This window comes from Hypoxylon trugodes (assembly GCF_022578975.1).
Source record: "Hypoxylon trugodes strain CBS 135444 unplaced genomic scaffold F4822scaffold_3, whole genome shotgun sequence".
NCBI classification, from domain to species: Eukaryota; Fungi; Ascomycota; class Sordariomycetes; order Xylariales; family Hypoxylaceae; genus Hypoxylon; species Hypoxylon trugodes.
Genome location: NW_026250018.1, coordinates 29413 through 55941, shown reverse-complemented (window position 1 = coordinate 55941; position 26529 = coordinate 29413). Strand labels below are relative to the sequence as shown.

At 45.8% G+C, this 26529-nt stretch overlaps 9 protein-coding genes across 9 annotated transcripts; 4 read left to right on the top strand and 5 right to left on the bottom strand.

The window, feature by feature from the left end:
• Positions 1–217: 217 nt before the first annotated feature.
• On the bottom strand, positions 218–1823 carry F4822DRAFT_151257 (uncharacterized protein). Its single transcript, XM_051453012.1, has 2 exons — positions 594–1823; positions 218–538 (listed from the first exon to the last, which is right to left on the bottom strand). Exons 1-2 carry the CDS (start codon positions 1534–1536, stop codon positions 474–476), a joined length of 1008 nt encoding a protein of 335 aa, XP_051316229.1. The 5' UTR covers positions 1537–1823; the 3' UTR covers positions 218–473.
• Positions 1824–3482: 1659 nt separating this feature from the next.
• F4822DRAFT_441847 (acyltransferase-domain-containing protein) lies at positions 3483–5568 on the top strand (the record flags this gene model as incomplete). Its single annotated transcript, XM_051462912.1, has 4 exons — positions 3483–3673; positions 3738–3981; positions 4046–4494; positions 4560–5568. The coding sequence occupies 4 exons, from the start codon at positions 3483–3485 to the stop codon at positions 4915–4917; spliced, it is 1242 nt and encodes a 413-aa protein (XP_051316228.1). The 3' UTR covers positions 4918–5568.
• A 1-nt stretch (position 5569) lies between these two features.
• Positions 5570–7357, bottom strand: F4822DRAFT_151236 (NAD(P)-binding protein). The gene is made up of 3 exons (XM_051453010.1): positions 7296–7357; positions 6854–7199; positions 5570–6786 (listed from the first exon to the last, which is right to left on the bottom strand). The coding sequence occupies exons 2-3, from the start codon at positions 6892–6894 to the stop codon at positions 5715–5717; spliced, it is 1113 nt and encodes a 370-aa protein (XP_051316227.1). The 5' UTR covers positions 6895–7199; positions 7296–7357; the 3' UTR covers positions 5570–5714.
• Positions 7358–7396: 39 nt separating this feature from the next.
• F4822DRAFT_393160 (ATP-NAD kinase) lies at positions 7397–10137 on the top strand. Its single transcript, XM_051457278.1, has 2 exons — positions 7397–9634; positions 9855–10137. Exon 1 carries the CDS (start codon positions 8064–8066, stop codon positions 9465–9467), a length of 1404 nt encoding a protein of 467 aa, XP_051316226.1. The 5' UTR covers positions 7397–8063; the 3' UTR covers positions 9468–9634; positions 9855–10137.
• Positions 10138–10403: 266 nt separating this feature from the next.
• On the bottom strand, positions 10404–13620 carry F4822DRAFT_426299 (uncharacterized protein; the record flags this gene model as incomplete). The annotated part of the gene is made up of 3 exons (XM_051460522.1): positions 10404–10843; positions 10952–12331; positions 12387–13620. 3 exons carry the CDS (start codon positions 13618–13620, stop codon positions 10404–10406), a joined length of 3054 nt encoding a protein of 1017 aa, XP_051316225.1.
• A 2525-nt stretch (positions 13621–16145) lies between these two features.
• Positions 16146–16566, top strand: F4822DRAFT_426298 (uncharacterized protein; the record flags this gene model as incomplete). The annotated part of the gene is made up of 2 exons (XM_051460521.1): positions 16146–16308; positions 16406–16566. The coding sequence occupies 2 exons, from the start codon at positions 16146–16148 to the stop codon at positions 16564–16566; spliced, it is 324 nt and encodes a 107-aa protein (XP_051316224.1).
• A 394-nt stretch (positions 16567–16960) lies between these two features.
• Positions 16961–18659, bottom strand: F4822DRAFT_426297 (glycoside hydrolase family 79 protein; the record flags this gene model as incomplete). The annotated part of the gene is made up of 5 exons (XM_051460520.1): positions 16961–17491; positions 17576–17625; positions 17680–18036; positions 18086–18453; positions 18517–18659. The coding sequence occupies 5 exons, from the start codon at positions 18657–18659 to the stop codon at positions 16961–16963; spliced, it is 1449 nt and encodes a 482-aa protein (XP_051316223.1).
• Positions 18660–20872: 2213 nt separating this feature from the next.
• Positions 20873–24660, top strand: F4822DRAFT_426295 (uncharacterized protein; the record flags this gene model as incomplete). The annotated part of the gene is made up of 4 exons (XM_051460519.1): positions 20873–21228; positions 21302–21866; positions 21922–22258; positions 22325–24660. 4 exons carry the CDS (start codon positions 20873–20875, stop codon positions 24658–24660), a joined length of 3594 nt encoding a protein of 1197 aa, XP_051316222.1.
• Positions 24661–24865: 205 nt separating this feature from the next.
• Positions 24866–26327, bottom strand: F4822DRAFT_150939 (S-adenosyl-L-methionine-dependent methyltransferase). The gene has a single exon (XM_051453009.1). It carries the CDS (start codon positions 26142–26144, stop codon positions 25209–25211), a length of 936 nt encoding a protein of 311 aa, XP_051316221.1. The 5' UTR covers positions 26145–26327; the 3' UTR covers positions 24866–25208.
• Positions 26328–26529: the final 202 nt, after the last annotated feature.

Below are 26529 nucleotides of genomic sequence, written 5' to 3'. Positions count from 1 at the left end.
TCTGGTACTAGACTTCTGTAGGATAATGTAATAGCCTCTGATATTGATGAGTGTAGATTGGGGTACTATGTCGAATCGTGAAGCAGAATCCCTGAACAGCCGTGTCAGTACATTGGGTAATGGACGCGTGCCTCGGTGCCTTAGTTGCGTTGAATATTAGATGTAATAATTTTGCTCGTTTCCTCATTTGAATTGCTGTCTCTCGATAAAGGTCTTTTGGTGATAGTAAGTGTTATGTGTCTAGTGGCTTCTGTACATCTCATAATTCGTGATAATACGCATGTGTACCTATTGTATTTTAGCGACTGCTATCGATTAATTCTCTATTTATCTCTAATCGCTTTTAATTCCATGTATTTGTGGGTATGGTCGATATTGTAACACAAGTCTGCAAATGAAATGAATCAGCTGAGGTCTGACGTAGTTCTCATCGGACGATGAGTTTGCGCGAATTGAAATTTCAACCATGAAGATTAATTCTTGCCGTATATCTGGTCAATCCATTGGTTGACTTTCGATGCGACGACCTCGCTATGATCTGTACTACATGTTAACTACTATTTATGGTCATTAACACACATTCGATTACTTACCTATACAGAAAGCGTGTGGGATGTCGCCTTCGTCCACTATCAGTCTTGTTCGTTCTACTTGCTTCTGTCTTGTTTGGATGAACTCATCTCGGTAGTGATTCGCAACCCAGTGGTCATTCTTGCCGAAAAAGAAGAAGAATTTTGGGATTATTTTGTCGTGAGCCTTTGCGTCGTGGGAAATCTCCCATAATTCGTCGTCCCAGGTGTTTTCTCGTATGACTTTCATTTCATCCATGCCCATGTGCAATGCCTGCCACACACCATCTCGGCTCTTGAGCCAATTCGTCGTGATTTCTGTCCCATGAGCTGAAGGTCCCGTTACAACGCGCACAATCCAGTGTAAGGCGCGTCGTGGGACAAGATGTAGGAAACCCTGTGCGATACGATAGGCATTATCGCCTAGTACCGGTGTCCGACGTAGTAGGTCAAGCTTCCAGCCATTGGATGAGCTCGAGATATGGTGGATGGTTGGAAATAATAGGATACCCGAAGTTAAGTTTAAATGTGAGGCCAATTGTTCGTTATTAAGGAGCCGATGGAAAAGCTCAAGTACAATGTATGCACCTACGGAATGCCCGACGAGGAGGATTTCGTCGAATTGGAGTCCCTTGCGTGGGCCCGACTCGACCCGTAGTTTGCTGAGGCCTTTGAGAGTATGTTGAATCTGATATTCAAGATCGTAAGGCTTTTTGTGAGTCGTGAAGGGCTCATGGTCGTCATCGCGAAAACCGGCTAGATCCTGGCCATAAATCTGAAAGCGGGAGGATTGGAGTGATTTCGTCTCATTTATGAGTCCTCTTAGGGTCGAAAGAAAGGGCTCGTAGAAACCAATGATTCCGGGGTTTCCAGATACGAAGAATATGAGGATATCACGGGATGATGACTCGTCTACTGCTACGTCCGGAGATTCGGAGGGATACGATAAAAATCGAGGGGTGGTCATTTCGATGAAGGGTAATCTGATATAGGATATATCATAAGGGTACGATAGAGAACCTAGTGTATCGGAGAGTCTCGAAATCCGGTTCTCTATTATTTGGGATTCGAATTCATAAATTGACGCCGCGGTAAGCAGCCACACGGAGTTTCTGAGAGATGAAATTGGTGTGGCGCAATTTACCCCCGGGGATATACCGAATCCGTTCCTACCCAGGCATCTAGGAGGCAGGAACGTTTACCCCACGTCTCGCGTCATCATCATGGTGTGCCTGGATGTTTTACCTGCCGAAGGTACCGCAAGAACAACTTGAACTTTGAATGCGATAGAGTTTCAATGTGGATGGGCGTCTTTATTTTCTTGGATTGATTGGTGCAGTAAGTGCGCGCGTGACTTATGCTATTCGTACCGTTCTAATGATTGAAGGTGTTACCTTGAACGCCCAGTTAGGATTAGTTGGTACATCTGCTAGGCAAACAACAGTGCTCCCTCTTTCCCTTCAATGTTGTCGTAAACATATTCAATCTTTGAATCACTAATAACAATCACGATACCTTCATATTCCAAATCAACTCCTGCTTTACCAATCATATTTATTTAATTGCAAAGAATTGCCGGGCAACTATCAATTTGTAGGATATCGTCTAACATAGGAGATTGATCATTGGCCTATATTAAACGAGCTGGCGGCACGTGTCATTATCGTCATCTTCGTCGTACATTTCGCATTTTCCTACATGCAAATACATAAATACATAGCTCTCAACATTGAAGGTACATCAATCCATTGTGATGATAATAATTATAGGTACCCGACAGTACATAAATGTGGTTGCCTATTATTTAAAGTTGACTTTAAACCCTATTCCCGTAACGTTTAAAACCCTGGCTGCCTGGCTAGTGTTGTTCTTGCATTCATTATGTCGCATCGCTTTGGACAGCATTCTTTTCTTGATACATGTATTGGTCAGTCAAAGAAACTTGTCTTCCTACATTATATACCTAATTAATTCACCCATTCCCACATCAACTACTACTCTACCTGTTACCTTCTTGTATTTACGCGCACTAATCCCGACATGAAGCTATAGAGACAATCAATCAATTATTCAATCAATCAGTCGACCTTTATCTCCGTCTTAGTCTGCGTACCGAGTCACGCCGTCCCTTGCAAAACCCACTTCGCGTACCTAGGTAATTCCCCTACCTAGGTACTGCCTAGATAGACCAATATCCATCCATATTCAGACCCCCATACCACTATCCTTATCGAATCGGGCCTTACATCATTTTTCTCTTTTCCTAAATGCCATAGTACTTGCTCACGAGACCCCCCTCCAATATGGACCTCGAATTCTAACGACGACGACGACGTGTCATGAATAACCTACCTATCCGAAGAAAGAATCGGTAAATAATCAACTTCTTTGTACTAGGTATAATCCCTTTTCAATTCTACCTAGGCAAATATATTGTCCTTTGGCTTGGCACACTACAACTTTCCATTGCATAAGCTCATGGTGGGAATCGGTAACTTCGGTCTCACACGGAACCCGATAATCTCTGACTACCTACTACTACCCAGGTATCTATTCACCTATTCACCTATCTACCTATCCACCTATCCACCTACTCGCTCGCCAACATCTACCGTTAGGCATCTTTCTCTGCCACTCGTCCCTCAGTTTTTAATCCCTATCCTCCTTTCTTCTATCTTCTCCATGGCTAACCAATGGTGTATTATCGCTCCTCTTTAGCATGTCAAACCGTATCGCAACCCGCTCGCTCTCGTGACACCATTTCGCTGTACTCAACTACGATACCTGCAAAGTCCTTGACATTATCGACCGCATCTCCAACCTATACATTTTGCTTGTGCTTGTTACGACGACTACCTATCGTATCCAACCCCCCGAATCAATCGCTACTGGCGCCATTAATCTGGTTACGCTATGACTGCTGCTGAACTGCGGCAAAGGCCGCCTCCAGAGAAGGCATCGGAGCCCAATTCGACGGCCGATGATACCGATCCCGCCTTAGATCCGGATATTGCCCACCCCGCAGGTGAGGCTAAATATGGTCGCTTTAGAGCACTCCTTCGCGCCTTATCATTTTCAATATACTTTGCAAGTAGCTGTTTAACGTATGACTCCCGCTTGCCGGTTAGCTAGTTTCGTATAAGCAGAGTGGTTCTAATACGCCTGCAGCATCCATATCACTCAGATCCTTGGTGCTCCGATATACTATCTCAATCGCGACCTATACTATGCCTACATGTCCTTAACGAAGGCGTCTTTCGGCTTGCTGATAACTACCATGACCCAATGGTGGGCACCGACGGTTATAAGAATAAGTGGTGATGCCTCTGTTGCGGGGCAATTCAGCTTGACTCCGGACGGTAGAGTTCAATGCGCTTTTCCGGAGCGCATGGTCATGATCGCAAACCACCAGGTCTGCACCACCCCGACGCCCTATCAAGACGAGCGTAAGTAGCTAACGAAAGTACTTTCGGCAGATCTACACCGACTGGTTATATCTATGGTGGGTTGGATATACGAATATCCCTCAGATGCATGGGCACGTCTATATCATCCTGAAGGAATCCTTGAAATGGATTCCTGTCATCGGACCGGGTTGCATGTTTCTAGGCTTCATCTTCATGTCTCGCAAGATGGCTGTCGATCGGCCCCGCCTAGCCCATAGGCTTGGCAAATTAAAATCCCGACATTTGGATCCTGACGGAAATCGATATCTCAATCCGATGTGGTTACTCCTTTTCCCTGAAGGAACGAATTTGTCTTCTAACGGCCGTGATAAGTCGGCTCAATGGGCAGCCAAAATGGGTCTTCGAGATATGCAGCATTTGATGCTACCTCGCAGTACCGGCATGTTCTTCTGTCTCAGCGAATTGAAGGGGACGGTGGACTACGTATATGACTGTACTGTAGCCTACGAAGGTGTCCCGTACGTAGTCGCCCTTTTCTATATAACCTTTTCGTTGCTGATATTGACCGGTTGACGTTTTCTAGGCGCGGGAAATTTGGCGAGAATTATTTTACTTTATCGAGCACTTACTTCCAAGGGCGACCTCCTAAGTCTGTGAATTTTTACTGGAGGCGGTTTGCTCTGGCCGACATGCCCTTAGACAACCAGGAAGAGTTTGATAAATGGCTCCGTGAACGATGGTACGAGAAGGACGCTTTACTCGAACAATACGTCTCAACAGGTCGATTCCCGGCCAATGGAGCTGGTATAAAAGGGCATATCGAGACAGAAGTTCGAACTCGATATTGGTGGGAATTCATGAGGATATTCGTCATGCTCGGCCTGTTTGGTCTGATATTCAACTTTATGCTCAGAGTCGTACGAGCCCTCGCTCGCCGCTAGTCGATTCTTTCCGCTGTAATGCGCTGGTTAACCAAGCCGAAGTGGATCAAAGGCGTATCGGGGATATTGTCCATGTTCATATCATGTTAACCATGGCAAAAGCAACGGATACGAAGCTAGAAGGTGTTCTTTTTTTAGCTAAATACTAACGAGAATAGACCGTGAAACGATACTATGGATGGGTGTACGTAGGTATGGGGTAGGGTCAGGAGTTTTGGATTTGATTGATGATTTTAGCATAGCGAGGAGTGGTATCAATGCATCTCTACTCGTTTGTTTTCACGGCCTATCATCCTATGTACCAGCGTCTGGTAGTTGGTAAGCGAATTATTCATGAATATTATCATTACACAGTGGGTTTATTTCGTGGGTTGGAAAATGGCTATATTGATATTTCGTGAGTGACACTATCACTTATTCACTACCTTAGGTACCTAGGTAGGTAAGTAGTATACAATCCAGCTAATTCCCAAGTTACTTGCTTATCTACCTAAGGACGAGTTGTTCTAAAGCTTCGTGTATTGGCTTTAGAATTGTGGTGGTCCATATACTTAACCCTAAGGACTAAGCATGTGAGATAGAGGAGCAATTGATAGTTTGATTCTACAATTTACGAAACCTTTGTTTGGACGATTGGCTAATTCCATTGCAGCGGTGAGTCGAAGCGAATGTTCAATCGGACAGCAGAAATTGCCAGCACTTGTATTGTATTCTCTGGAGATATGTGTATAACTAGAAGAATATGCTAAAAATTCCGTCTTCTACACGTGTCTTCCAAGGTTTGCTAAAATATTACCTTAAGATAACTCAACGACGCGCCGGCTCCTTGCGCTCTCCTTAGCAGCCTCGATGACTTTCAGGACATCCCTCGCTTGCGAAGCTGGTACGGGCACAAGTTGCTCGCTATTCTGAACAACGGCCTCGCCAAAAAGGTCGTAGAATTTTCTGTAGGTTTCTGGCTCAACGTTCGGGTGGTCCTGCATAGTAATGCTGCCGTCGTTGTTCACAATGGTGAGTTTTCCATTCCACTCTGGGTCTTCCCAGCCGAATTTCGCATCATCTGTCTTCATTCCGGATTTGAGTTGAGGCTCCTGGGGGTCAAGACCCTCTTTACGGTAGCTACCCTTGGTTCCCCTAATCCAAAACCTCGGTTGTCGTGCCTCGGCGCTTACACCGGCCATGCGCACGAAGACAACCAGGCCATTGTCGTAGAACAGTTGGGTTGTCACGCTATCGGGCTCTAAATCTAAGTTCTGTGGACCCATCAAGATGCTATCTCGCTGACTGGCGAACGTAGCAAAGACGCTTCGGGGCATTCCGAATAGCACGTACACCTGGTCAATTAGATGAGTGCCTAGATCGTAAAGCGCCGAACCGCCCTGCTCTATTCCAAGCGAACCTTTCCATGTGGCCGGCTTGTCTAGCTTGTAGCGGTCAAAGTGTGTCTCAAACTCGACGATCCGACCTAGTGGGCTACCATCCGCCAGCAGCTTTCGGACCGTGAGGAAATCAGCATCCCAACGGCGGTTCTGGTACACACAGATCAAGCGGCCCTTCTCCTTGGCAAGGTCGATGAGAGCGTTGGCATCAGCCACGGTCGGAACAAACGGCTTCTCTACAAAGATATGCTTCCCTGCTTGCAGTGCCTGTTGAGAGAAGGAGACGTGCGTGTCAGGAGGAGTGGTAACAACGACAACATCGAGATCTGGGTCGGCAAGGAATTGATCCAGAGCAGTGAAATGGTTGACATCAGGGTGGTCACGAGGAGCTGAAGAAGAAGAAGAGTTGGGGTTGCGCTGTAGAATGGAATGAAGTTTCAAGGTGGACGTCGTCGCGATGAATGGAATGTGGAATATGGTGGCGGACAATCTGACGAGCTAGTTAGTGAGTGCAATCCTCCTCAAAAGATTTACGAGTGAATGTGAAGATGGCTTACCCATAGCCGATAACTCCGACGTTAAGGGGTGATTTAACCATGTTGTTTTGTGGTTGATATTATCTTCCGTAAAGGTACCTATATATATGTGTGTATGTGCGTGTATGTGTGTGTGTGTTGATGGATGAGAGAAAGAAATGTCTTGAGGATCTTTAGATTTAAGAATATTGAAATACTCGGGGGAAAGAAAAAGACTTTATATACTCACGACTCTTACCTACCTTATATACCCTGATGGATTTATAAGGTTATGAATTACACTCAAGTCATTCACTCGTCGTTTCTTATTGAAAAGACTTCATGAATGTTGATGAGTTTTACTGCGGGGAGATTTCGTGATGTCTAACTGGTTCAACTGTTAATATTTCCCTTTTCGGTTATTTGTGGGGACCGAAGATAGAATAGCTTCACGCTTGCTCGGTCCTACTTTACCTAATCTTACTATTGTCATATGGAAATCATTTGAGTTTAATACCTAGGCATTGATGTATTGCACTATCTACTGTGCATGTATGGAAGCTTCAGAGTTATCAACTCTGTTAAGTATGTACATGTACTTAGGGAGCCCTGATATCATAATACAGTAGAAATTACAGTATGTACTGTATCACAACACGGCTCGGTACCTAAGTACTCCGTCCGTGATTTAGAATTATTATTAATATTTTTTATTTTTTTTTCCTTTCCCAATACAATACATCATCGTATTGACACCACTACCAATTCAGCCTCTCTGTTCGTATTCACAACAACGCCAGGAGAAATGTCGATAATGGGGACAAATTTCTAGTTAATATACGATCTTATGAGACTCGCGATACATTCCATTAAAAAACAGTGCGAATTTGATCATGGGGTGAGTCGACAGACGAGGAGCATTTACGATTATTTTTGTTCTCTATTTCGTCTTTAATCATCGGGAGTTGGACACGGAACAAGAGAAGGGGCCTCGAGGGTACTGCATGTGCTTTACTTACTGTTATCTACCCACATTATTTTCTCATATATTCATCTGCATGAGCAATGCGACTCGTCACGACCTTTCTTAACAACCTATACATTCGTCACTCGCCTTCTCTCAAGAACACTAAAGAGCGAACTGCGGGGGTGCTAAGCTAACTGTAGCAGCCGAGGAATAATAGATCGCCTATGATTCTTAGAGTGGTAGGATACCGGGGAATATCTTTCTGGGTGGGTTTTGCACCAGGAAATGTCTCGGCCGAGCATTTTTAGTGGTTATCGGCATCTTGCTTACAGTTTCCCGAGAGCGCGCTCGTTCTCAGGTACTTCTTGTCGTCGCGAGATACTGGACATCTCGACTCTCCCTAATCGCATCTTGCCCAAGTACGAGGAGAGTTCAACCTCTTCACTACTGTCTCTACAATGGCCAGAGCCTCCGCGGAATATCCTGATCATCCCGAAACTTCACGCTCCCAAGGTCACCGTTTCCGCTCTTTCTTTTGCCAACCACATTCATAGCGAGTATCCAAATCTGAATCTTGTTTTCGAACGCCGGGTCGCCTCCGCTATTCATGAATCGCTACCTTTCCCCATATATACCTCGGATCCGGGTCAATTCCCTGGTAAGATTGATTTGGTGACCACTTTGGGTGGTGACGGGACTATCTTGCGTGCTGCTAGCCTCTTCAGCCTTCACGAATCTGTCCCACCGATATTATCCTTTAGCATGGGAACCCTCGGCTTTCTTGGAGAGTGGAAATTTGAAGAATACAAGCGTGCTTGGCGCGAGGTATATATGAGTGGCAGCCGCGTCGCCGTATCTGATTTACAGGGACCACACACGCAAGCCGCATCTAATGGCCGCACCGACAAGGACGACGGGCATCTCCACAGCAAATGGGAGGGTGTTCGTGGGAAGAGTATGGGACTTACTCGGTCTAGTAAGATCCTATTGCGCCATAGATTGAAGGTTGGAGTCTACGATGCTACAGGTGTCAACATGAACGAGCAACTCATGCCCACATCGACTGCCGAACCTCAGCAACCCATTCCTCAGATGCCCCCTGGTTTCGAAAATATGGAGGGTTCACCAGAACAATTTGCGCCACGATCTTTACACGCCGTGAATGAATTGGTTATTCACCGTGGTCCGAACCCGCACCTTGCAATTATCGACGTTTATGTCAACAATCACTTCTTAACAGAAGCCGTTGCTGACGGAATCTTGATCAGCACCCCGACAGGATCCACAGCTTATTCGCTATCCGCTGGTGGGAGTATCATGCATCCATTAGTCAAGACGCTGCTGATTACCCCTATATGTGCTCGTAGCCTAAGCTTTCGGCCTCTTGGGTTACCTCTGAACACCAAGGTCGTTTTGAAGTTGAGCGATAAGAACCGTGGGCGCGAACTTGAAGTCAGCATCGATGGCAAGCGAAGGGCCGGGGTAACCATTGGGATGGAAATTCGTGTTGAGGGCGAGACTGTCGGCCGCACCTCTGATGGTAGTTGGGCGGGAGGAGTACCTTGCGTTATTCGCTCCCCTAGTAAAGGCGATCGTGAGAGGGATGGTATAGCTGAGGACGATGATGGCTGGGTTGGTGGATTGATCGGCCTGCTTAAGTTCAATTATCCATTCGGAGAGGGTCAATAGCCCTATTATGACAGGACGAGCCGGCTCTTGCTATACCATCGAAAGGTTGCTTGCATACCCACCTAGGTAGGTACCTAGGATTGGGTACATACATCCCAGGTCGAGTTGGGTTATAAATGTCGTTTGCAAATTAAAAGCCTTGGGCATTATAGGAAAGGCTCACCGAGGTAAAGTCACCCCGTTCTCCGTTTTGTACTTTGTTCTCCTTCCTATTTCGTTCTATGAATCCATCGGTTGGCCACCGCCTTTCCCCTGTGGAAGCAATGGTATGGCTCTTCCGAGTTAAAGTTGTAAAATTGCATCAATACTTATTAAATCTTCCAGGTTGATTATGTGATTTTATAAATACGTCATTTAGACTACGATGTACTAAGCGGTTAGAATCAGAGAGACGACGTCACACAACAAGTCAATTAACGGAACAGAGTCATTTGTTTCAGAAATCATTTATTTAGGCCGTACCCCTACGAAAGAATCCGTCCGTATATCTTCGTTAGGATTGCAAGCATAATCGTCCTCATGTATCATATGACTGACTACCTGGCTGGGTATCTACGAATATACTGGGTTGATACATCCCCGCATGCGCAATCCATCATATGGTTGGTTACGCATATCATTCCCCAGTTCCAACGTTCTTCTTGGATGCCTAGGTACATACCTGGATTAGGTACGGTACTCTTCCTGGGTATTTGTGGCGTCCCTATTGACGAGGTACTAGCCGTATTCGCAAAATTATCGCCACCGATCTGTCTGGTGGCCTGTCGGATTCGGATTCGTGCGACAGCAGGAGTGGGGAGGCCAAATATCTTTGTTTTTCTATGTTCATTTCGACGAAACTAATGCCTAAGTCTGGCCCTTTTCTTGCGCCACGCGGAAACAGGTGGCAAGAAAAAGAAGGCCGGAAATGACCATCATGGTAATTTCCTGAGTGCTTCAATCTACAAAACCCTTTGCTCGAAGGGTCGACTCAACGGTCTTTGCGACACCTTGTAACGCCATCTTTCGTGATCTGGAAGCTGCCTGGTTGGATGAGCTTATGATGTCCCTAGCTTTCGCGCACAAGAACAATCGAGCGGTTTCCTTCCAGAGTGGTTCAACACTTGTAGTAGAGCTAGAGCTGGCGCCTTGATCTGTGTTTTTGGCACTAAGTGCGTTGATCCAGGGCAGCAGGGCATATTGTAACGTCCAGCTGCGTATATCGTTGTTATATTTCGTTGATAGAGACTTGTTCTCGTTTAACTCTCGACCGGGTTCATTGTACCAGGGCTGTTCGCAGAGAATCATGGCCTGGATACTCACAAGTACCTGAAGTATAGTTGACTTATTGGCTCTCCAGGGCTCACCAGACCATGTCCCTAGCAAGGAAAGGCATACTGTTCGGCACGACTGTTAGTAACATTCTATCACCCAAGGTTTCCACTGCAACCGCCGCATCTCTACTAGTAAAGTGGCTAGTTTGGGCTGGGATGGTGTTTACTTACTTGTGCCATCTTCGTACAGGTTCGGGTTGAATCGCGTTCTTCCGTTATTTGTGGTCTTGTATTTCATCTTGGGCGCCGAATTTGGGTAGTCTGGGGGGCACCACAAATCAAATTCGAACAATCCATGCTCGTAAGGGGTACCTTTGGGTCCAATGATGAGGACCTTCATGATGTCTAGTCGTGATGATCCATGGCATATAAAAATACCCTCCGGCAGAGATGTCTGAAGCGTCGAGATCTCAGTAATTAGCCTCTTCATTCTTCCACGGGCTGGGATCGCGTTGGACATTCTCTCAAGTTCTCGCGTGAATGCGAAGCCATTCAGAATCGATTCATCAGGAGTGTCTCGAGTATTATTTTCGCGATGCCACTGAGAAAAGTCGATAATTGATTCACCGTCGCTCGTATCCATTTCCGTTTGGAGAAGTTGCATATTGCTCATATGGTGAGCGGAGAGATTAATTAACCGTTGACTAATCGTTAGCAGATCCCGCCCCTCGGTATTTTGAAACTCGGTAGGATTGGCCCTGGCATGGCGAAGAACTGTCCGCGACTGGGTTGCCATTTTCTCCAATAATGTTGTTAAAGGTTTACTGGTATCCTTGGGGGCCAGTTTGGCCTTTTTGTGGACTGGAGGGATTGAAACCTCCAAGAGGCTTCCGCCTTTCGCGTGATACAAGTTGCGGTCATTATACAATAACCCAGTAGTTGCCGGGTGATTGCCTAATGCCTCGAAAAAATCTAACATGGCGTCATGAAGCCGACAATGGCGGGACATCTCTTCCATCGAGCCATTATTCAACATCATAGCGGTCATCTCTACTAGAGGACTGCGGGAAAGCATATGCGAGAAATAAAAAGGAGGCAAAAAGTCAAAATCAGTACTTCCAGTGGGCGAAGGAAGCAGCGCAGCTAAGAGTTTGAAATATGCCTCCTGTACGGAATCCTCTTGAGTATCTATGGGCCTTTCGGGGATCGGGCGAGGAGCTAGTCGACTTTGGAAATAGCTGAAGGGATGATATTCTGGTCGTTCACTACCGTAACCAATGCCTTTGGCGTTAGCTGGCGTGCGTTGCGTACTATGGCTATGTCCGCCGTGAGTCGTGGCGAACTTGGTGTTACTTCGTTCTCGGACCTTATTGACCACGCGGGTTACGGTTCGGGGTTTGGGTGTCGGCGCCTTCCAACCGCAAGCAAGAGCCCAAATCGCAGCGAGCCTTCCGTCATCGCAGCACCAATACACGGCGACCTTTTTTCCGGATATGAAGAAGCTACTCGTTGCTCTTCCCATTCCTGTAATGTATATGGCCTTTCCACAGCCGAGACACGTGAATGCCTGACAAAATCGGCCTTGACACGACGTGCCTAGGACGATATTATCTGCGGAGTATTAGAATACGCCTCAATTGGCATCGCATATCTGCTTGGAACTCACCAGAATCTTTGGCCCATCCTGTCGTCATGTTCACGACATCCTTGGCGTCTAATGCTCTCTTGGTAGGGCATTTGGGGCAGGTTCGGCGAAGACACTCTCGGACGAACTGTTGTAACGGCTCCAGTTTAGATAATATTTCGTTGGAGGCGGTGGGTTCCTCCGGAAGTTCATCTTGATCCGCCGAAGATTCACTGCTATCCTCCGGACTGTCCACATCCATCGCCGTTCCCCCGAACTGCGGTCCCTGGTTTGGTTGTTGTTGAGGATAGTTCGGGTATGGGAAGGGTGGGGTTAGGCTACTTCCCGCCCACTTACTAAACCACGATCCAGAGTTTTGAAAAGCCATCTCATCAACTGTGGGTTTCGGGTATTCTGGTGGACCCAGCGACGGAGTGTTGGCTCCAGGTGGTACGGACGGATCATCCCAGAACGTCCCGGCATCGGCTAACGACCAAGTGTCAAACATTGGCGGGAACTCGTCGTATTTCATGGGTCCGTAAGAATGGTTTGGATACCCGGGAAGCGCCCACAGACCTGGATGAACAAAATCCTGCGTTGCCGGGGCTGCCGGAGCTACTGGGGTTGTTGGATGGAAATGTGCTGTATGAGGGAGACTTGCCGTTGGAGTCCATGAATGTTGTTTAAGAGCTTTAGGAGTCTCGAAAGTAGAGTGGTATGATGGTTGAAAATCATTCTCGGGTGTGTTGTCGGTGAGGTCAATAGGGTTATATTTGCTACCAAGACCCTGACTGAGCATTTTACTATTGCTTGCTGAGGGCTTTCCCGCTGATTCCACCCGAAGCGAACTTCCGTCAGCGACCATGTTCGTGGCGGGCGCACCAGCTGAAGAGCCAGCAAAGATCGACGAAGATGTGCTCGAGAAAGTTGGCATTTTCGTGTACGTGGATGTTGATTTTGACGCCCGGGGCAAGTTAGAACCTTGTTTCAAAGCCATTGTGGGCGGTTTGTTACGCGAAACTTCCGAGGTCTTTTTGGCCTGGGCTGGACCTGCGGACGGTGAGATTGAGGTCGAAGCTGAGTCCGAGGCCGATGCCGCTGGTGCTGATGCTGATGCTGATGCGAAATTGAGACTTGATATTGACGGCGGTCGTATTTGAGTAAGTAAATGTTGGGGCGATTTCTCACTATCGGTAGAATTCTGGTCCGGGCGGTGATTTCGGAAGAAGTTAATCCTGCTCGAAATATGCTTGAATGTCTCTAGATTGGGTGCCATGATAAGAGGCCGGTGTCTCGGGGTTGTCCGGTTGAGATAGAACCCATCTAGTGGGAGCATACAAATAAGATGTCTAGGCGATAGGTCTTGGTGCCTATTGGTCGCATGTGATTAGGTGGGCTAGTAAACTCGAAGGAAAAAAAAAACTATTTGTTTTTTTTTTTTCCTTTGTTTGTTTTGATAAACTGTATCAGTCGATGGTGGATTCACCATTCACCATTCACTATGGGTAAGTAGCGCACTGTGCAGGGGGCGGAGACCTAAAATCTGCTGATTGCTAAGGAAAGTCCCCAGTAAACTCGAGGACACGGACGAGGGCGAACTACTTAGTAGAGAAACATATAAAACGTCCTCCAGCCTCGAAAGTCAACTCAAAGACGTCCTGTGCTTTCTGCCTTGATTCCTTATTCTCGGTTCCAGGATTTAGACTCGGCCTTGTGAGTTGCGTATAGACGATGTACGATGCACGATGTTAAGTACTGGATGTTATCCTAGGCAGGCTAAGCGGGGTAAGACACAACCTGTAAATATGTAGTCAGTCAAGAGGATTTACACATTAGAATTGATTGGATGTCCCTACTCAAGTAGGTAGGCTACAACATCTTCCAGACCATGGGTTGCCTAGAGGGGAATAAAAGATAAATAAGAGAGTACCCAGGTGAGGCTAGGCGATATCTATAATACGTACCCGAGTACCTTGTAGGACTTGCTTATTGCTGCATCGAGAGAGCGACGATGCTTAAAATGCGATGCTGGTGTGTTGGTGAAGTGTTGGATCACCTGCACTTGATTAGTGGAGGGACGCCTTGCAGTTGATAAGAAGGAACCAACTGATTCGCCCTACTAATGCCTAGGTACTCGACCTTAGGTACTTTTATGTAAGTAAATGATTGGGTCTGGGGTGCCGAGCCTTAAGTGTGTTTGTTATGGAAATAGGCCAACGTCTCATATCATGTAGGAGTTTCGTCTAGGCTGATACAATGATGGAATTATCAATGTTTGCGAGGGTTGAAAATAATACCAAATAGAGAAATGCGAGTCTTCGTATCTGTTGATATATTCCCTGTATATTCCTAGGGATATAGGTATGGACGAAGGTAGTGGGATTTTACGGACATCAGAAATTTAGAAATTTAGGTGAGTTGGGAGCTTTCAAGGTTGGAAAGATGAGGCTGCAGCACTAAAAAAAGTGCCTTGTGTTTTATGTAGGTATATGTATGTTTGGTACGTATATGTGTGCTACCTGAATTGTGCCTGCCTACACAAGGTACCTACAAATTCAAATACATGATGCTGGGAATAGGGTTGTAGGTTGTACATGGGATTTCACACATTTAAACATTGAACCTTCAATATTGCAGTGTAGGTAACTTAAATTCTTATGCGCAATCAAAGCTTATCTTAATTACCTTGATTAAATATGTATGTGCATGCAATAGACGGATATAAGCGTGCTACATCTAACAGCCTACATGAAGCAGGATTATACTGATCTGAAGGCTTTGTTTAACAAGATGCTATGCAAGAATCAATCTACCTATATGTAGGGACGTGTGTAAATGTGTGCATGTGCATCCAGCGCATCACGCGTACTATATTACCGTACATATCTAGGTACTCTGGTGCTTAGAATAGGCCTCAATGATGTATGGAACCACCTGGTCCTATAACGTATCGAATTATTGATGTATTTAGATATGTAGGTGTTTACTACATGATCATGAGTGCATGTGCCCCCTCTTGTGTGCACAATTCATTGAATGATCACAGCTGTACACCTAAGTATGGTGCGCACCGTTGTTATGATAGTGGGGTAGAGACTCTAAATCTACATCAGCCGCAGCGGGGTAGTAGCGGGCAACGAACATCTCCATGTACCTACCTAGATGTACAGTACGCCTTAGGTACAAGTATATAGTGTCCCCCAATTCCGACATACATGGATTCCCCAAGTATTGAAATTTTAGCTGTCGGTAGGTACATATAGCTGCGCAGTAGCAACGCTGCTCAGGTGTTGTAGGAAAAATACGACCCGCTATTTTTCAGCTCAGCAACTTTACAACAATTTCCTTGCACCTATCGTGACCTCTCGAGTTATTTACATCCTGGTTCAATGTTTTGAGTGGGTAAAGATCAAGCAATACATCTCGCAGATCATTTGATCTAGAAACATCAATGGAATTATTTTCATCTAAGCCTGGCTGATAAAAGACCCATAGATCTAAAGGGAAGTACTTACATACCTAGGTAGGTACCTTAAAGCCATCAATAATCTTGGAATGTTTGAAGATGTTTAGGTCGACATGCCAAGGACAAAAGAAAGAACTCATTCGACAGTGACATCATCGTGGGCACCGCGCCACTTACGTCGTCTATTCAATTCGCAATCAAGTCCTCTTTATCCTTCTGCGACATTCAATTACATCTTCCCCCTCGAATTCTCCTACATCTTTGGTTGATACTTCAATCCACTCTTTTATCGTCAATTTTCACTCTGTATCTAACGCATGCCCAGACGCATCACCATGGATTTTGTCAACAAGCTTACCGGCGGTTCCAAGAACGAGCAAGAAAACAAGACACAAGAGAATAGCCAGCAGCAGTCGAGCGGCGGTGTTATGGATAAACTTAATACACTCGCTGGAGGCGGAAAAGAAAGTGAGAAAAATGAGGATGCTCTTGACAAGGGTACGTTGATTTAGTCCCAACAGCAGATACTGGCGACCTATTCGTTCACTTAAGCATTTATGTTTCTTCGGCTAACGAACCTCTTCTAATAATATAGGAGTTGATTGGGTCCAAGAACATGTATTGGGTCAAGGGGATCAAAGCAATGAAAGCGCTGCCGAGCAAGCCAAGGATGAACAGATCTCTGACTTCATACGCGACCAGTATAAGAAGACCACCGGTTCCGATTTCCCTGTAAAGGACAAGGATCGTTTTTGAGGGTATAATGGATGCTTACCTAGGATAGTCATTCCCGACAAATGGCATAATATGATACCTGATGGTGTTGATATTGGAGGCAGATGTCAACCACTACGCAGTTTGGTCGTATCTACCTAGGTAGACGAGATAATTAAATCGGATGCGCATTTCGGCCGCGTATAAACTGCATAGGAGTGACAATTGATTCTGATGACTTGACCAAGATGGTGGAACACTGAATGCACTCTCTACTTTCCGCTTCCGTTCCTTTAATGCCATGGGGTCAATGGTGTCAATGGTGGCAGTGGATAATGAGACGCATTGCACAGTCAAGATAAGTAAATTCCATCGATACCTTTTCCCTCCTAATTGGAAATGTATAGTAGCCGTACAACTGATCATGCGGCCTAGATCATTGCAAGTATACTAGGAGGGCCTCACTAGCCTTTAATGTAGCCGTCGCCTGCCCGTTCGATACCTCCAATGTCTCAATACTCTCAGACCCGGCAATTTTGCAGTCTCCGTCGGTAAAAGTCTGGCCTCCGAAAGTAACTTTTCCACCTTGATCGACTCTGGACGCAGCGCTATCTGCCGTGAGTCTCTTGGCTTTCACGGAACTTCCGGATAGTCCCTGAAGCTGGAATGATTGGCTGGATCGAGTACCACTTCCACTGAAATAATCAGAGTTGTATAACAGTGCCCGAAGTGGTGCACCATTGGAATCAAACGAAACATATGCCGCATAATTGTTCGAGCCGTCGTCAAGAGCTGTGAGATAGGACGCCTTTGCTAGCAAGGCAGTCGCTGCGTACGCGCCATAGTAAGGGGCACCCATGCTATATCTTCCCCAGAAACAATACTGACAATTACCGACAGTGCCGTGGTGAAAATACGTCCGCGATATATTGCTGTAGCTTGCCCGAAGTACATAGTCCATTGTCCACTATGTCCATGAGTTAGTGTCTGTCTCTTTCGGTAGGGCGTTCTGTCGCATATCGAAAAAGAGAGAATTTCTAATGTTACTTACCAGGGCCGCACCAAAAGTTGGCGATACAGCCGCCGCGCCACCGCCAGATACTGTCAATTATATTAGCATTGTTTCCTTACGTGCGTATGCTCAGAATCACGTACCCGAATTAGTTTCGCCGAACACGTATGGCTTGCCCTCTTTTAAGGCGGCCGCTACGTCAGCATCAAAGACATGTAAGTTGCTGGAGATACTCTTATGGCTCATTAAGGAAGTTACACTTCCCCCAGGATAGTTGTGGTGCGCGTATGTCTTGACGTATTGCTTTACGGTTGCATTCTCTGTCGCAATCAACTCTGCCGCGCCCCATGTGGGAGGAGAATCATTGGAGTTCCCGGCTTGGATTATTGGCCGCTTATCTACAGCCGATCCTACCGATATATCCCAATTATTCTGAGAAGCGGCGTCAATAGCCGGGGACCAACTTCCGGAGGCAATGGGCTGACCGTTTCTGGAATAATCTAGGAGTCAGTCAGCTACGATGATGGACATTGCTGGGAGTGGACGTACATTCTGGTTCGTTTCCGAGTTCGACAGCAAGGAGATTCTTCACTTCGGCCACGGCAATTTTGGCGGCGCTGATCGTGTTCTGAATCTGATTCTTACCCCTGTTTAACCCGACCACAACGCTGCCGCCATAGCTCCCCGCCAAAGTTAAGAAACTGGAGCCGAATGTGAGGCTCGCAGGTGCATCAGCTGGGCTGGAAACACTATAAACAACATAGGCCGAAGTTTTAGAGTCATATTGAGCCCGATCTTGTGTGGTACCTCCGATGCGAATTGGCGGCCAGACCCCGGAGAGATCCTTCCAATTGGAAAGACATTGATTTGTAGCGCTCACGTTGGTGAAATAGGACGGGAAAGCGAAGAATTCGAAGCTGCAACGGCATTAGTAAATATCATCCGCTACAATAAGAATACCTAGGTACCCTGTAACTTACGATATACCGACTGGTGCTGGGTCTAAAGGCGCATATTTGTAGGATCCTGTATGTGCCTGCTTGGGGACGGTAAACGTCACCGCTGCGAGTACACCTTGGATTACGGCTAGAACCGAAACAAATAATCTAAAGTATGAAGCCATGGTTCGAATAGAGAATACTGAATTACTTTGTTGATCATATCTAAGTAGGAGGTATTTGTACTGCGAACGATCATTAGCCTATTTAAACCCCCTGGTGATCTAGCCACTGAATCCACCTAAATAGTTGGCCGATGTCACATTCCCGCTTCTCTGATCGGGTACAGTACTACCTAAGCACTTACCTAGGTATGTACGGAGGGTCGGACCATGTTTTTGGGAGCATCGCGACTTTAGATCCGTGTCATAACTTACTTCCACCAATGAGAAATAATGCGACCGGAAAAACTAACATGCTACAGGGTCTTTACTCCCCGAAGGTGTGTGCGTTAATCGCAAAAAATGTCCTTAAAAGTGGCTGGCTCGGTTGATATTAAGATAATGCATACTTTGATATTCGATGTTAGGGCAAGAGAAGAATTATCGCATGTCTCAATTATGTTCCTCGCTGCCCTCAATGGGTCCTTTCTCCAATAATTGTTCAGTTGATTGATTTCCAGCGGGTTCCTCAACTCTCATAGAAGCCGCGTCTGCATGGCCACGGCATGTGTAACTCATGTCGAGGGAGAACAATGTATATTTCCGTTGCCGAAACCCTACTGTCATATCGAAATGCACTCGAGATGTATGTCGTCGGCCACGTGTATCGACTTCGTCCGTCGAGTCCGGGTTCTCGACAATATCCCACTCTTGGTCATCGTTCTTGCCATTCTCGGCGTTGTGGGCTGGCCATCTAAGCCTAGTTTGGGTCGCTGAATCGGTTTCTGGTAGGTATTGTTTAGTTTTGCGACTAGGGAGAAACTACGAGAGACCAAGGCCTACTATTGAAGGACTCGACACGATCAGTTTCATTTTTGTAGTCAATGGCGGTCGCGTCTTTTTCACCCTTGGCTTCTCCGCAATAAGTATCCGACATTTTGGAATGCGGATATCAGGAGTATCGCAACTTTCAATTATAACGAGATGTCATGTAGTGGTCTTTACTTTGTGGGTATATAGCCAGGTCAAGGACAGGGCGTTGTTAGGTTATATTGACAGACTTCATTGCATAGCCTCTCGATGTATAATGGAGAGAGTCTGTATATTTAATTGACTGTGAAAAAACGAAAGGTGGTTTGTTCGGAGATCTCCTAACTCAGCCACACGTCAGCTTCGCGAGAGCCTATAGAATTAGGTGTCTTGCGGAGATGTTACTATCACTGCAACCAATCGAGATTACATAGCCTCATTGTAACATTGCCAACACTTAGTGTTGAATACTATCTAATATAGATGAATTTGGTCATCTGCTACCTAGGTAACTACGGGTATTTATGTAAGTAGTATTCGTAGAGCCTTATAAATTGACCCGCTAAAATTTTTATTCCTAGACTAGTAACACAACCCCTAAGAGTGCATCTCTATATGGATTAGAGTGAAAAAGCCCCCATGGCTGTATGATACATGTATTGAGATGTACTTATGATTAAGCGCGAGCTATTGGTATTTTAAAGTTATTAGAAAATATGATAATATGTTAATAAGAAGCTTGGGTAGTTATGGTTATGGGGTGTATTAATTATAAAGAAAAAAAAAGAAAAAGTATATTATGAAATAAAAAAATATTAACAAGCTTAATGAATATTTTATATTTAAAAAAGGAAAGATACGCTATAACTTCGTAGCTTGCATTTATCCCTTCTTATTTTCTATAAGAAGATATTATTCTTCATAAGGAAAACCGGCCTGGTTAATGCTGTGTCCACCCAATCCTACCACCCGATAATCGTCTTTATGTCCGTCGCTGTCGGTTTATAACCCATCTTCCAACTCCAAGCCTTCCATCCGCCCCACTCTCTCCATAGTGCTAGTTTTTCATATAAGTCCCGTGGAACTGTATTTATAACCTTCTCCTTCTGCCCGACAAAAATGCAGAACAACAGTATCCCAACCGTGAGGGGGCTGGAAACCTTCCAGAAAAGTGACTGAATGCCATTGAGATATGTTATGGGAAAGAATGCGAAAGCAAAAAGTCGAGAACTGAAGGGCAATTCTGAGGATATGATTGGCGGTGTTTGGTTTGGCTCCTTAAATATTGAAGAGTTGATTTCGACGGAATTACATTGTTCCGGAACAAAAAGGGAACTGTCATTACCCTTACTGCAACAGTCTTGCGTATTGTCTTTAACAATAGCATTCATGACTATCAGAAAATTGTTAACTAACGGCTAGTGGCAATGAGCCCCGGGAGATGGATTAGAAAGGTATTTCGTCTGGAGGGAGTCCCTTCTCAAATCCAGACGACGAGTGATGTGGCCGAGCTGCTAAGTGAGGGGTTTCCCGATCTAGCTGCTAATGATATCGACGTCCGGTCACTGGCGACTTCATTGCACCATTGGTCACATCCAGCGCCTCAAGTTGCTACCTTACAATTCCGTTCCGTACCTTCGGCGATCCAGTCAATTGATCCGCAGCTCCGAGGGACGCTATGGGATCTCTCGCGTTGTTGCCGCTGTGAGGGCTTGACCTTGGATTGCGAATTTTTAGGTCTGACACCTCTAAATGACGTAAAAAGAGAGCTGCACCAATTTGAGTGCGTAATTATGGCTTTACCCCCTCGAGTTAATCGTTAACTGGATATTTACATTCTAATCCCCGGTGCTTAGTTGCATTGCTATCTCTGGTCTTGCGAGCCATCCCTTTGGGTCATGGCAGCCTCACGGAGACGATAAAACGTTTATGTGGATCCGGGATGAAGCGCCAACTCATGTCCCTGGGATGAGAGCTATTCTTTACGGCCAAAACTCCAGTTTGGTTGATGGGTCGTCTACCCTAGTACTTGGCGACATCGCAAAGGATCTAATCGAAAATCTCGCTGTCGGTGGGTGGAGACAACCGTCTGCGAAGCCTATAGTCTTCATTGCACATAGCCTGGGGGGCCTCATTCTCAAAGACTTTTTCGTGCGCATCGCTGATGCTAGGAATACCTTGAACCGCGATATTATTCACAAGATTCACGGGGCTATCATGTTTGGCGTCCCGAATCTAGGGATGGACCAATCACATCTCCTCGCAATCGCCGAGGGACAGCCTAACGAGACTTTGGTGCAAGATTTGAAGCCAAATTCGAATTACTTGCTCAAGATGGACAAGGCTTTCACGGGCACGACATTTCTCAGTCAAGTTACCATTTTCTGGGCCTACGAGACTCGTTTATCCCCCACAGTCGTTGTAAGTGCATCACGTACGCATATGGAGACTTTACCGTTGACAGTCGCCTGAAAAGTCAAATTCCGAAGGTACGGGTTGGGTCAGTGACGGACCCCCTTCTTTACTTGTAGATCCATACTCCGCGACATGTCGTCTCGAGCACAAAGACCCTACTAAGACGTTCCCTATCCCTGAAAACCATTCTAATATGGTCAAATTCCCGCGCAATAGCTCAGCTTCTCGAATTGTATATTCCAAACTTCGGGATATATCTAAATCCCGTTCCCAAACTCAGACGCCACGCCAAACTACCGTAGAGGTAAAACCTTCTGGTCCACAAAAACTATTAACAGACTCTGGAGTGATGGAGGCGCCGAGGGAGGAGTTACCTCGAAAAGGTCCTAGTAAGAAAGGTGAATTTAGAGTCCCGGGATTCCTAATTTATGAGCATTACCTAACTAACACGTACGGTAACACAGAAATTATTGCCTCAATTGATGCTCCCGATCTCGACTTGCGAGTGAGTCTGATTGAGAATTGGTATAAAGGAACATTTGAATGGATTTACAATAATAATGACTTTACAGAGTGGCTCCAGAGCGGAACTGGAATTTTCTGGATACATGGCAAGCCCGGATCCGGTAAATCCACCCTAATGAGGTTCATCCTAGAGGATTATCGTACGTCGCTGTTCGTAAGAGGACTCGGCGAACCAATGACGGTGATGGCTGGGTTTTTCTTCTACTACCGAGGTACTTCGATCCAAAAATCTCTAGAGGGCCTCATGAGAAGCATTATACGTCAGATAATTAAAGAAGAGGGTGCTCTCCCTCTTCATACCCTCCTTTACCCCTTGTTTCCGCCCACACTCCAACCCGATAGATGGTTTCTCCCCGAATGGACTATCCCAACGCTGATGGAAGCTTTTCGACTTCTTCTAAACCAAAATATATTTCGGTTCCAAGTTCGTCTTTTTTTAGACGCCTTAGACGAGTTTGACGGCCCAAGGTTGTTAATTTGTCGCTTCTTGGATTCTATGCTTACCATGTCTGCTCGTTCTGCCACGCGCGTCTCAATCTGTTTTTCTAGCAGACCCGAGGAAATTTTCAAGGAATATTTCTACCATACCCCAGGCTTTAGTCTCCAAAGGTACACGACAAAGGATATTCGGAATTTCTGCATGGGGACGATGGCCTCAAGTCCTGCTCTATCCTCTTATGCCACGACGTTAGTTCCCGAGATCGTTGAACGTGCTTCTGGAGTCTTTCTATGGGTGAAGCTGGTGATCAAAGACCTGGAACACAAAGTTCTTTTTGAATCAAATTCGCTAGAGCAGCTAAGAGTTGTGGTTCGTGAACTCCCTGTTGACCTAGAAAGATTTTACGAGGAAACCATCAGAAGAATACCGGCAGAGTGTCGTTGGGAAACGTATGTGCTCTTGGATCTTATAATACGAGCTTCGGAGATAAAATCCTGGAAGACTTCCCCTCGATTAGACTACTTATGGAGGGCTATCGCGGTATCAAGTTGTCACAAATATGCCCAAGCAAGAAGAGTGCTTGAGAGCATACCAATTGACGAAGAGAAAGGTCTGGGCAAGCGCCAGTCGCAGGAAATACTTACGTGGGGCGGTGGACTTGTTGAGATATTTGTGGATGCTGACGGCTTAAACTGCGTTCAGGTCATGCATCAAACAGTTTACGAATTTGTCACCAGTCTCGGGTTTAAGGATGTCGTCCTGGAGCACTTGGTTAAGAACAATTACGCGAATGGACACATGTTCCATTCGAAATATCTTATTGCCTCGCAGCCCGCATTTGAAGGAGACATCGACCAAAACGATATTGATGTGTCGATTCTTATCAACCATGCTCGAGCTGCAGAAATCACTAGTGGGAGTACCCTGGTGGAATTTGTGTCTGGAATGAGCAAATACGATTTGCAATCACTTACACGCGCTTGGGCTGTCAAGCAAATGTTATTACCGCTCAATCCATTCTCTACGCCCCTTAGTTTCGCAGCGTTCTCTTCTCTGCTCTTGTTTCTTAGGGAATGGGTCACTTCTAAGGAAGAAGATTGGCAACGAGGAAACAATGCTCCTTTACTCTGGCTGAGCCTGGTGGGATCGCGTGAAATCAATTTTGGAAGTTGTGATGATTGGGAGGAGGCTATCACAATCCTTCTTAAGGCTAGCTACAATCCCATTGCTGGTGGACCGGGCAATGGCATATCGAATTATGAACATGGGGATTTGGATGTCATATTTTCACTACTTTATATGTTACGAACCCATTCCGCCAACGACTGGTCTCGAACTCTGGGTGATCTCTTGCGGCGAATATTTGACTTACTTGGACCGTGGAAAGAAGTAGGTAGTCTTCGCATTCATGGCCAGGCCGACTTTACCATGGGTTGGTCTACACCACTTCATCTTGCAACTCCTGCTATTGCTACTGAATTTCTTAGCGCTGGTGCGGATCCCAATTGCGTCGACTCCAATGGATTTACACCACTGGATGTATGCTTCAGTATGGTATTCAAGGAAACCGACTGGATGGCATGGATTCCAGTGTCTCGTCGCATGAATAACGTATCTGGATGGACGAAGATGGATATAACAAGAGAAGAATCATATGAGCTGGGTTGCATTATGGCTGAGTACGGATCCAAACCCATAAAAGTGAATTCGCGAAGAGCACGGCAGGTGATAGATGTGTTCGAAAAGATGAATTTAGATACTTCGCCTTTTCAAAGTATCACAGGTAACCCAGTTAAATCGTTAGCCCGGCGATTTCGGAGACAAAGAGAACGATGAATTGAGCAGTGAATCGGCAAAATAACCCTCGAATATTACATTATCTCAAAGTCAAAATTTTCTTTCCAATAAGGCGAATTTTGTACGAATAATTTCGCGCTACAAATCTATTAAATAGATTCATATTGAACAATCCTCTCCGAATTACCGTATTCTGTTCCATCATTTAGAGGTCCGGTGAGTAGTCAATTTATATGATACTTACCTAGGTAGGTAGGTTACAGGAACAAGGGCGGTCGTCTTGGGGTGGAGAAATAGGAGCTATTCCCCCAGCCGGAAACTTGATCATCTGCGTACCGCCGCGTGGACTCATCCATACAAAAGGTCGATGTTCTATGGAATTCCATTCAGAATTGAGTGCTTCATAAATAAGGCGCGTACCTATAGTCATTGGCTTTACAGGGGATATAAGATTGTTAGTAGGGAACCACGAGCATACCTAGTACTTCGACCTTTCATAGTTTAAGGCTCTCGAAACACGTATGCATGTCACAATCTACGCAACAATACTGTACACTGTAGCTTTCATACCATTTCGGCTGCTACTTCTATGCTACATCTTTTTTCACCATTAGCAGTACGATTGCCACTTGCCCCGTTAGGACCTCTTCATCAGGCTCCACACCCGCTTCGTGTAAGAGGCTCTCTATTCGCTTTCTCATCTTCCTTCCTATGTCTTCTTCTGTGCCAACTTTGTCAGGGTGTGCTTCTCTCCATCTAGTCACCGTGCTATTTGTACCTATTAAATTTTCAAACTCTTCAGTCGTGACTATCGTTCCCGTGCCAAGATCGTTGTTATTTCTACCATCTCGGTACTTGTTCCATTCTTTCCGGAAGAAGCTCCCTTGATCGAATCCTTCAACGGGAGGATTAAGGGTCCAAGGCAGCGGTAGATCAACATAGAGATCACGTGTTAATTTACTACCAAGCTTGGAGAAAGTTTGCAGCTCATTAGTGAATATCTCATCTACCACGGCTTTGACTGCAACACCATTTAGCGTCCTAATGGGGTCCACGGCCATTCCAGTCCTCGCCCAAAGAGCGACGGTACCGCCGGGCTTCAACACACGTGCCGCGCTTGTCCAAAAGCGTGCCATATCGAACCAGTGGGCTGCCGTAGCTGCTGTGAGTAGGTCAACGCTGACATCGGCGATGGGTGGCTTAAGATCAACGCCAAGTGCTTCAGCATCGGATACCTCAAAACGTATTGGAAAGTTCGCTGACTTAGCAGAGGCGCGGGCGGCGCTGATCATACCCTCTGATGGATCTAGGCCAATAGTATGAGTAAAGTAGGTGGCCAAGTCTAGAGATGCTTGGCCAGTTCCGCAGCCGACATCAATGACGGTGTCGAGCTGCCCACCTGTGGAGGTATGATGACCGATAATAATTTCGTACAGCTTTGGGGAATACCCGGGTCGCCCTACAGCGTAATTGCTGCCTTGGGCTTGGGTGTATGCCCGGAATGTTTCCTCTTCGAGTGACATACTAGGAGAGTTTTTGGTTTTTCTTTTGCTGGTGTGTGACGTGTAACGAAGAATTATGAAACAGTTTCTCAATTAAACAATTTGTAATCGACTTATCTCCGGATGAGATGGGAATGATATCGGCGAAAAGCCGGTTATGGATTCGGAAAACGGCCGATGTCGTGTTGCAATCCATACCCAATTTGCATTACTTTAAAGGGGGGAGCATAAGGGCGTTCATAAAAGTACCATACCCACCTTAATATTAGTAAGGCTTCTACAAGTCTATTCTATTGGCTAAACCGTACAGTATGATACTGCAATCATTAGGAAACTTCGCACGGTGGTCATTTTCTTATGACGCCATTCTCTAGACCGAATTAAGGCACTTCCATTTAAAATGACA

What these genes read in the sequence shown, in the direction of transcription:
- F4822DRAFT_151257 (XM_051453012.1), bottom strand. Translation starts at nt 1,536, where the DNA reads ATGACCACCCCTCGATTTTTATCGTATCCCTCCGAATCTCCGGACGTA. An exon ending in CCCACACGCTTTCTGTATAG is followed by an intron (nt 539 to 593) that starts GTAAGTAATCGA and finishes CATGTAGTACAG; the next exon opens with ATCATAGCGAGGTCGTCGCA.
- F4822DRAFT_151236 (XM_051453010.1), bottom strand. Translation starts at nt 6,894, where the DNA reads ATGGTTAAATCACCCCTTAACGTCGGAGTTATCGGCTATGG. An exon ending in GTCGGAGTTATCGGCTATGG is followed by an intron (nt 6,787 to 6,853) that starts GTAAGCCATCTT and finishes CTAGCTCGTCAG; the next exon opens with ATTGTCCGCCACCATATTCC.
- F4822DRAFT_393160 (XM_051457278.1), top strand. Translation starts at nt 8,064, where the DNA reads ATGTCTCGGCCGAGCATTTTTAGTGGTTATCGGCATCTTGCTTACAGT.
- F4822DRAFT_150939 (XM_051453009.1), bottom strand. Translation starts at nt 26,144, where the DNA reads ATGTCACTCGAAGAGGAAACATTCCGGGCATACACCCAAGCCCAAGGC.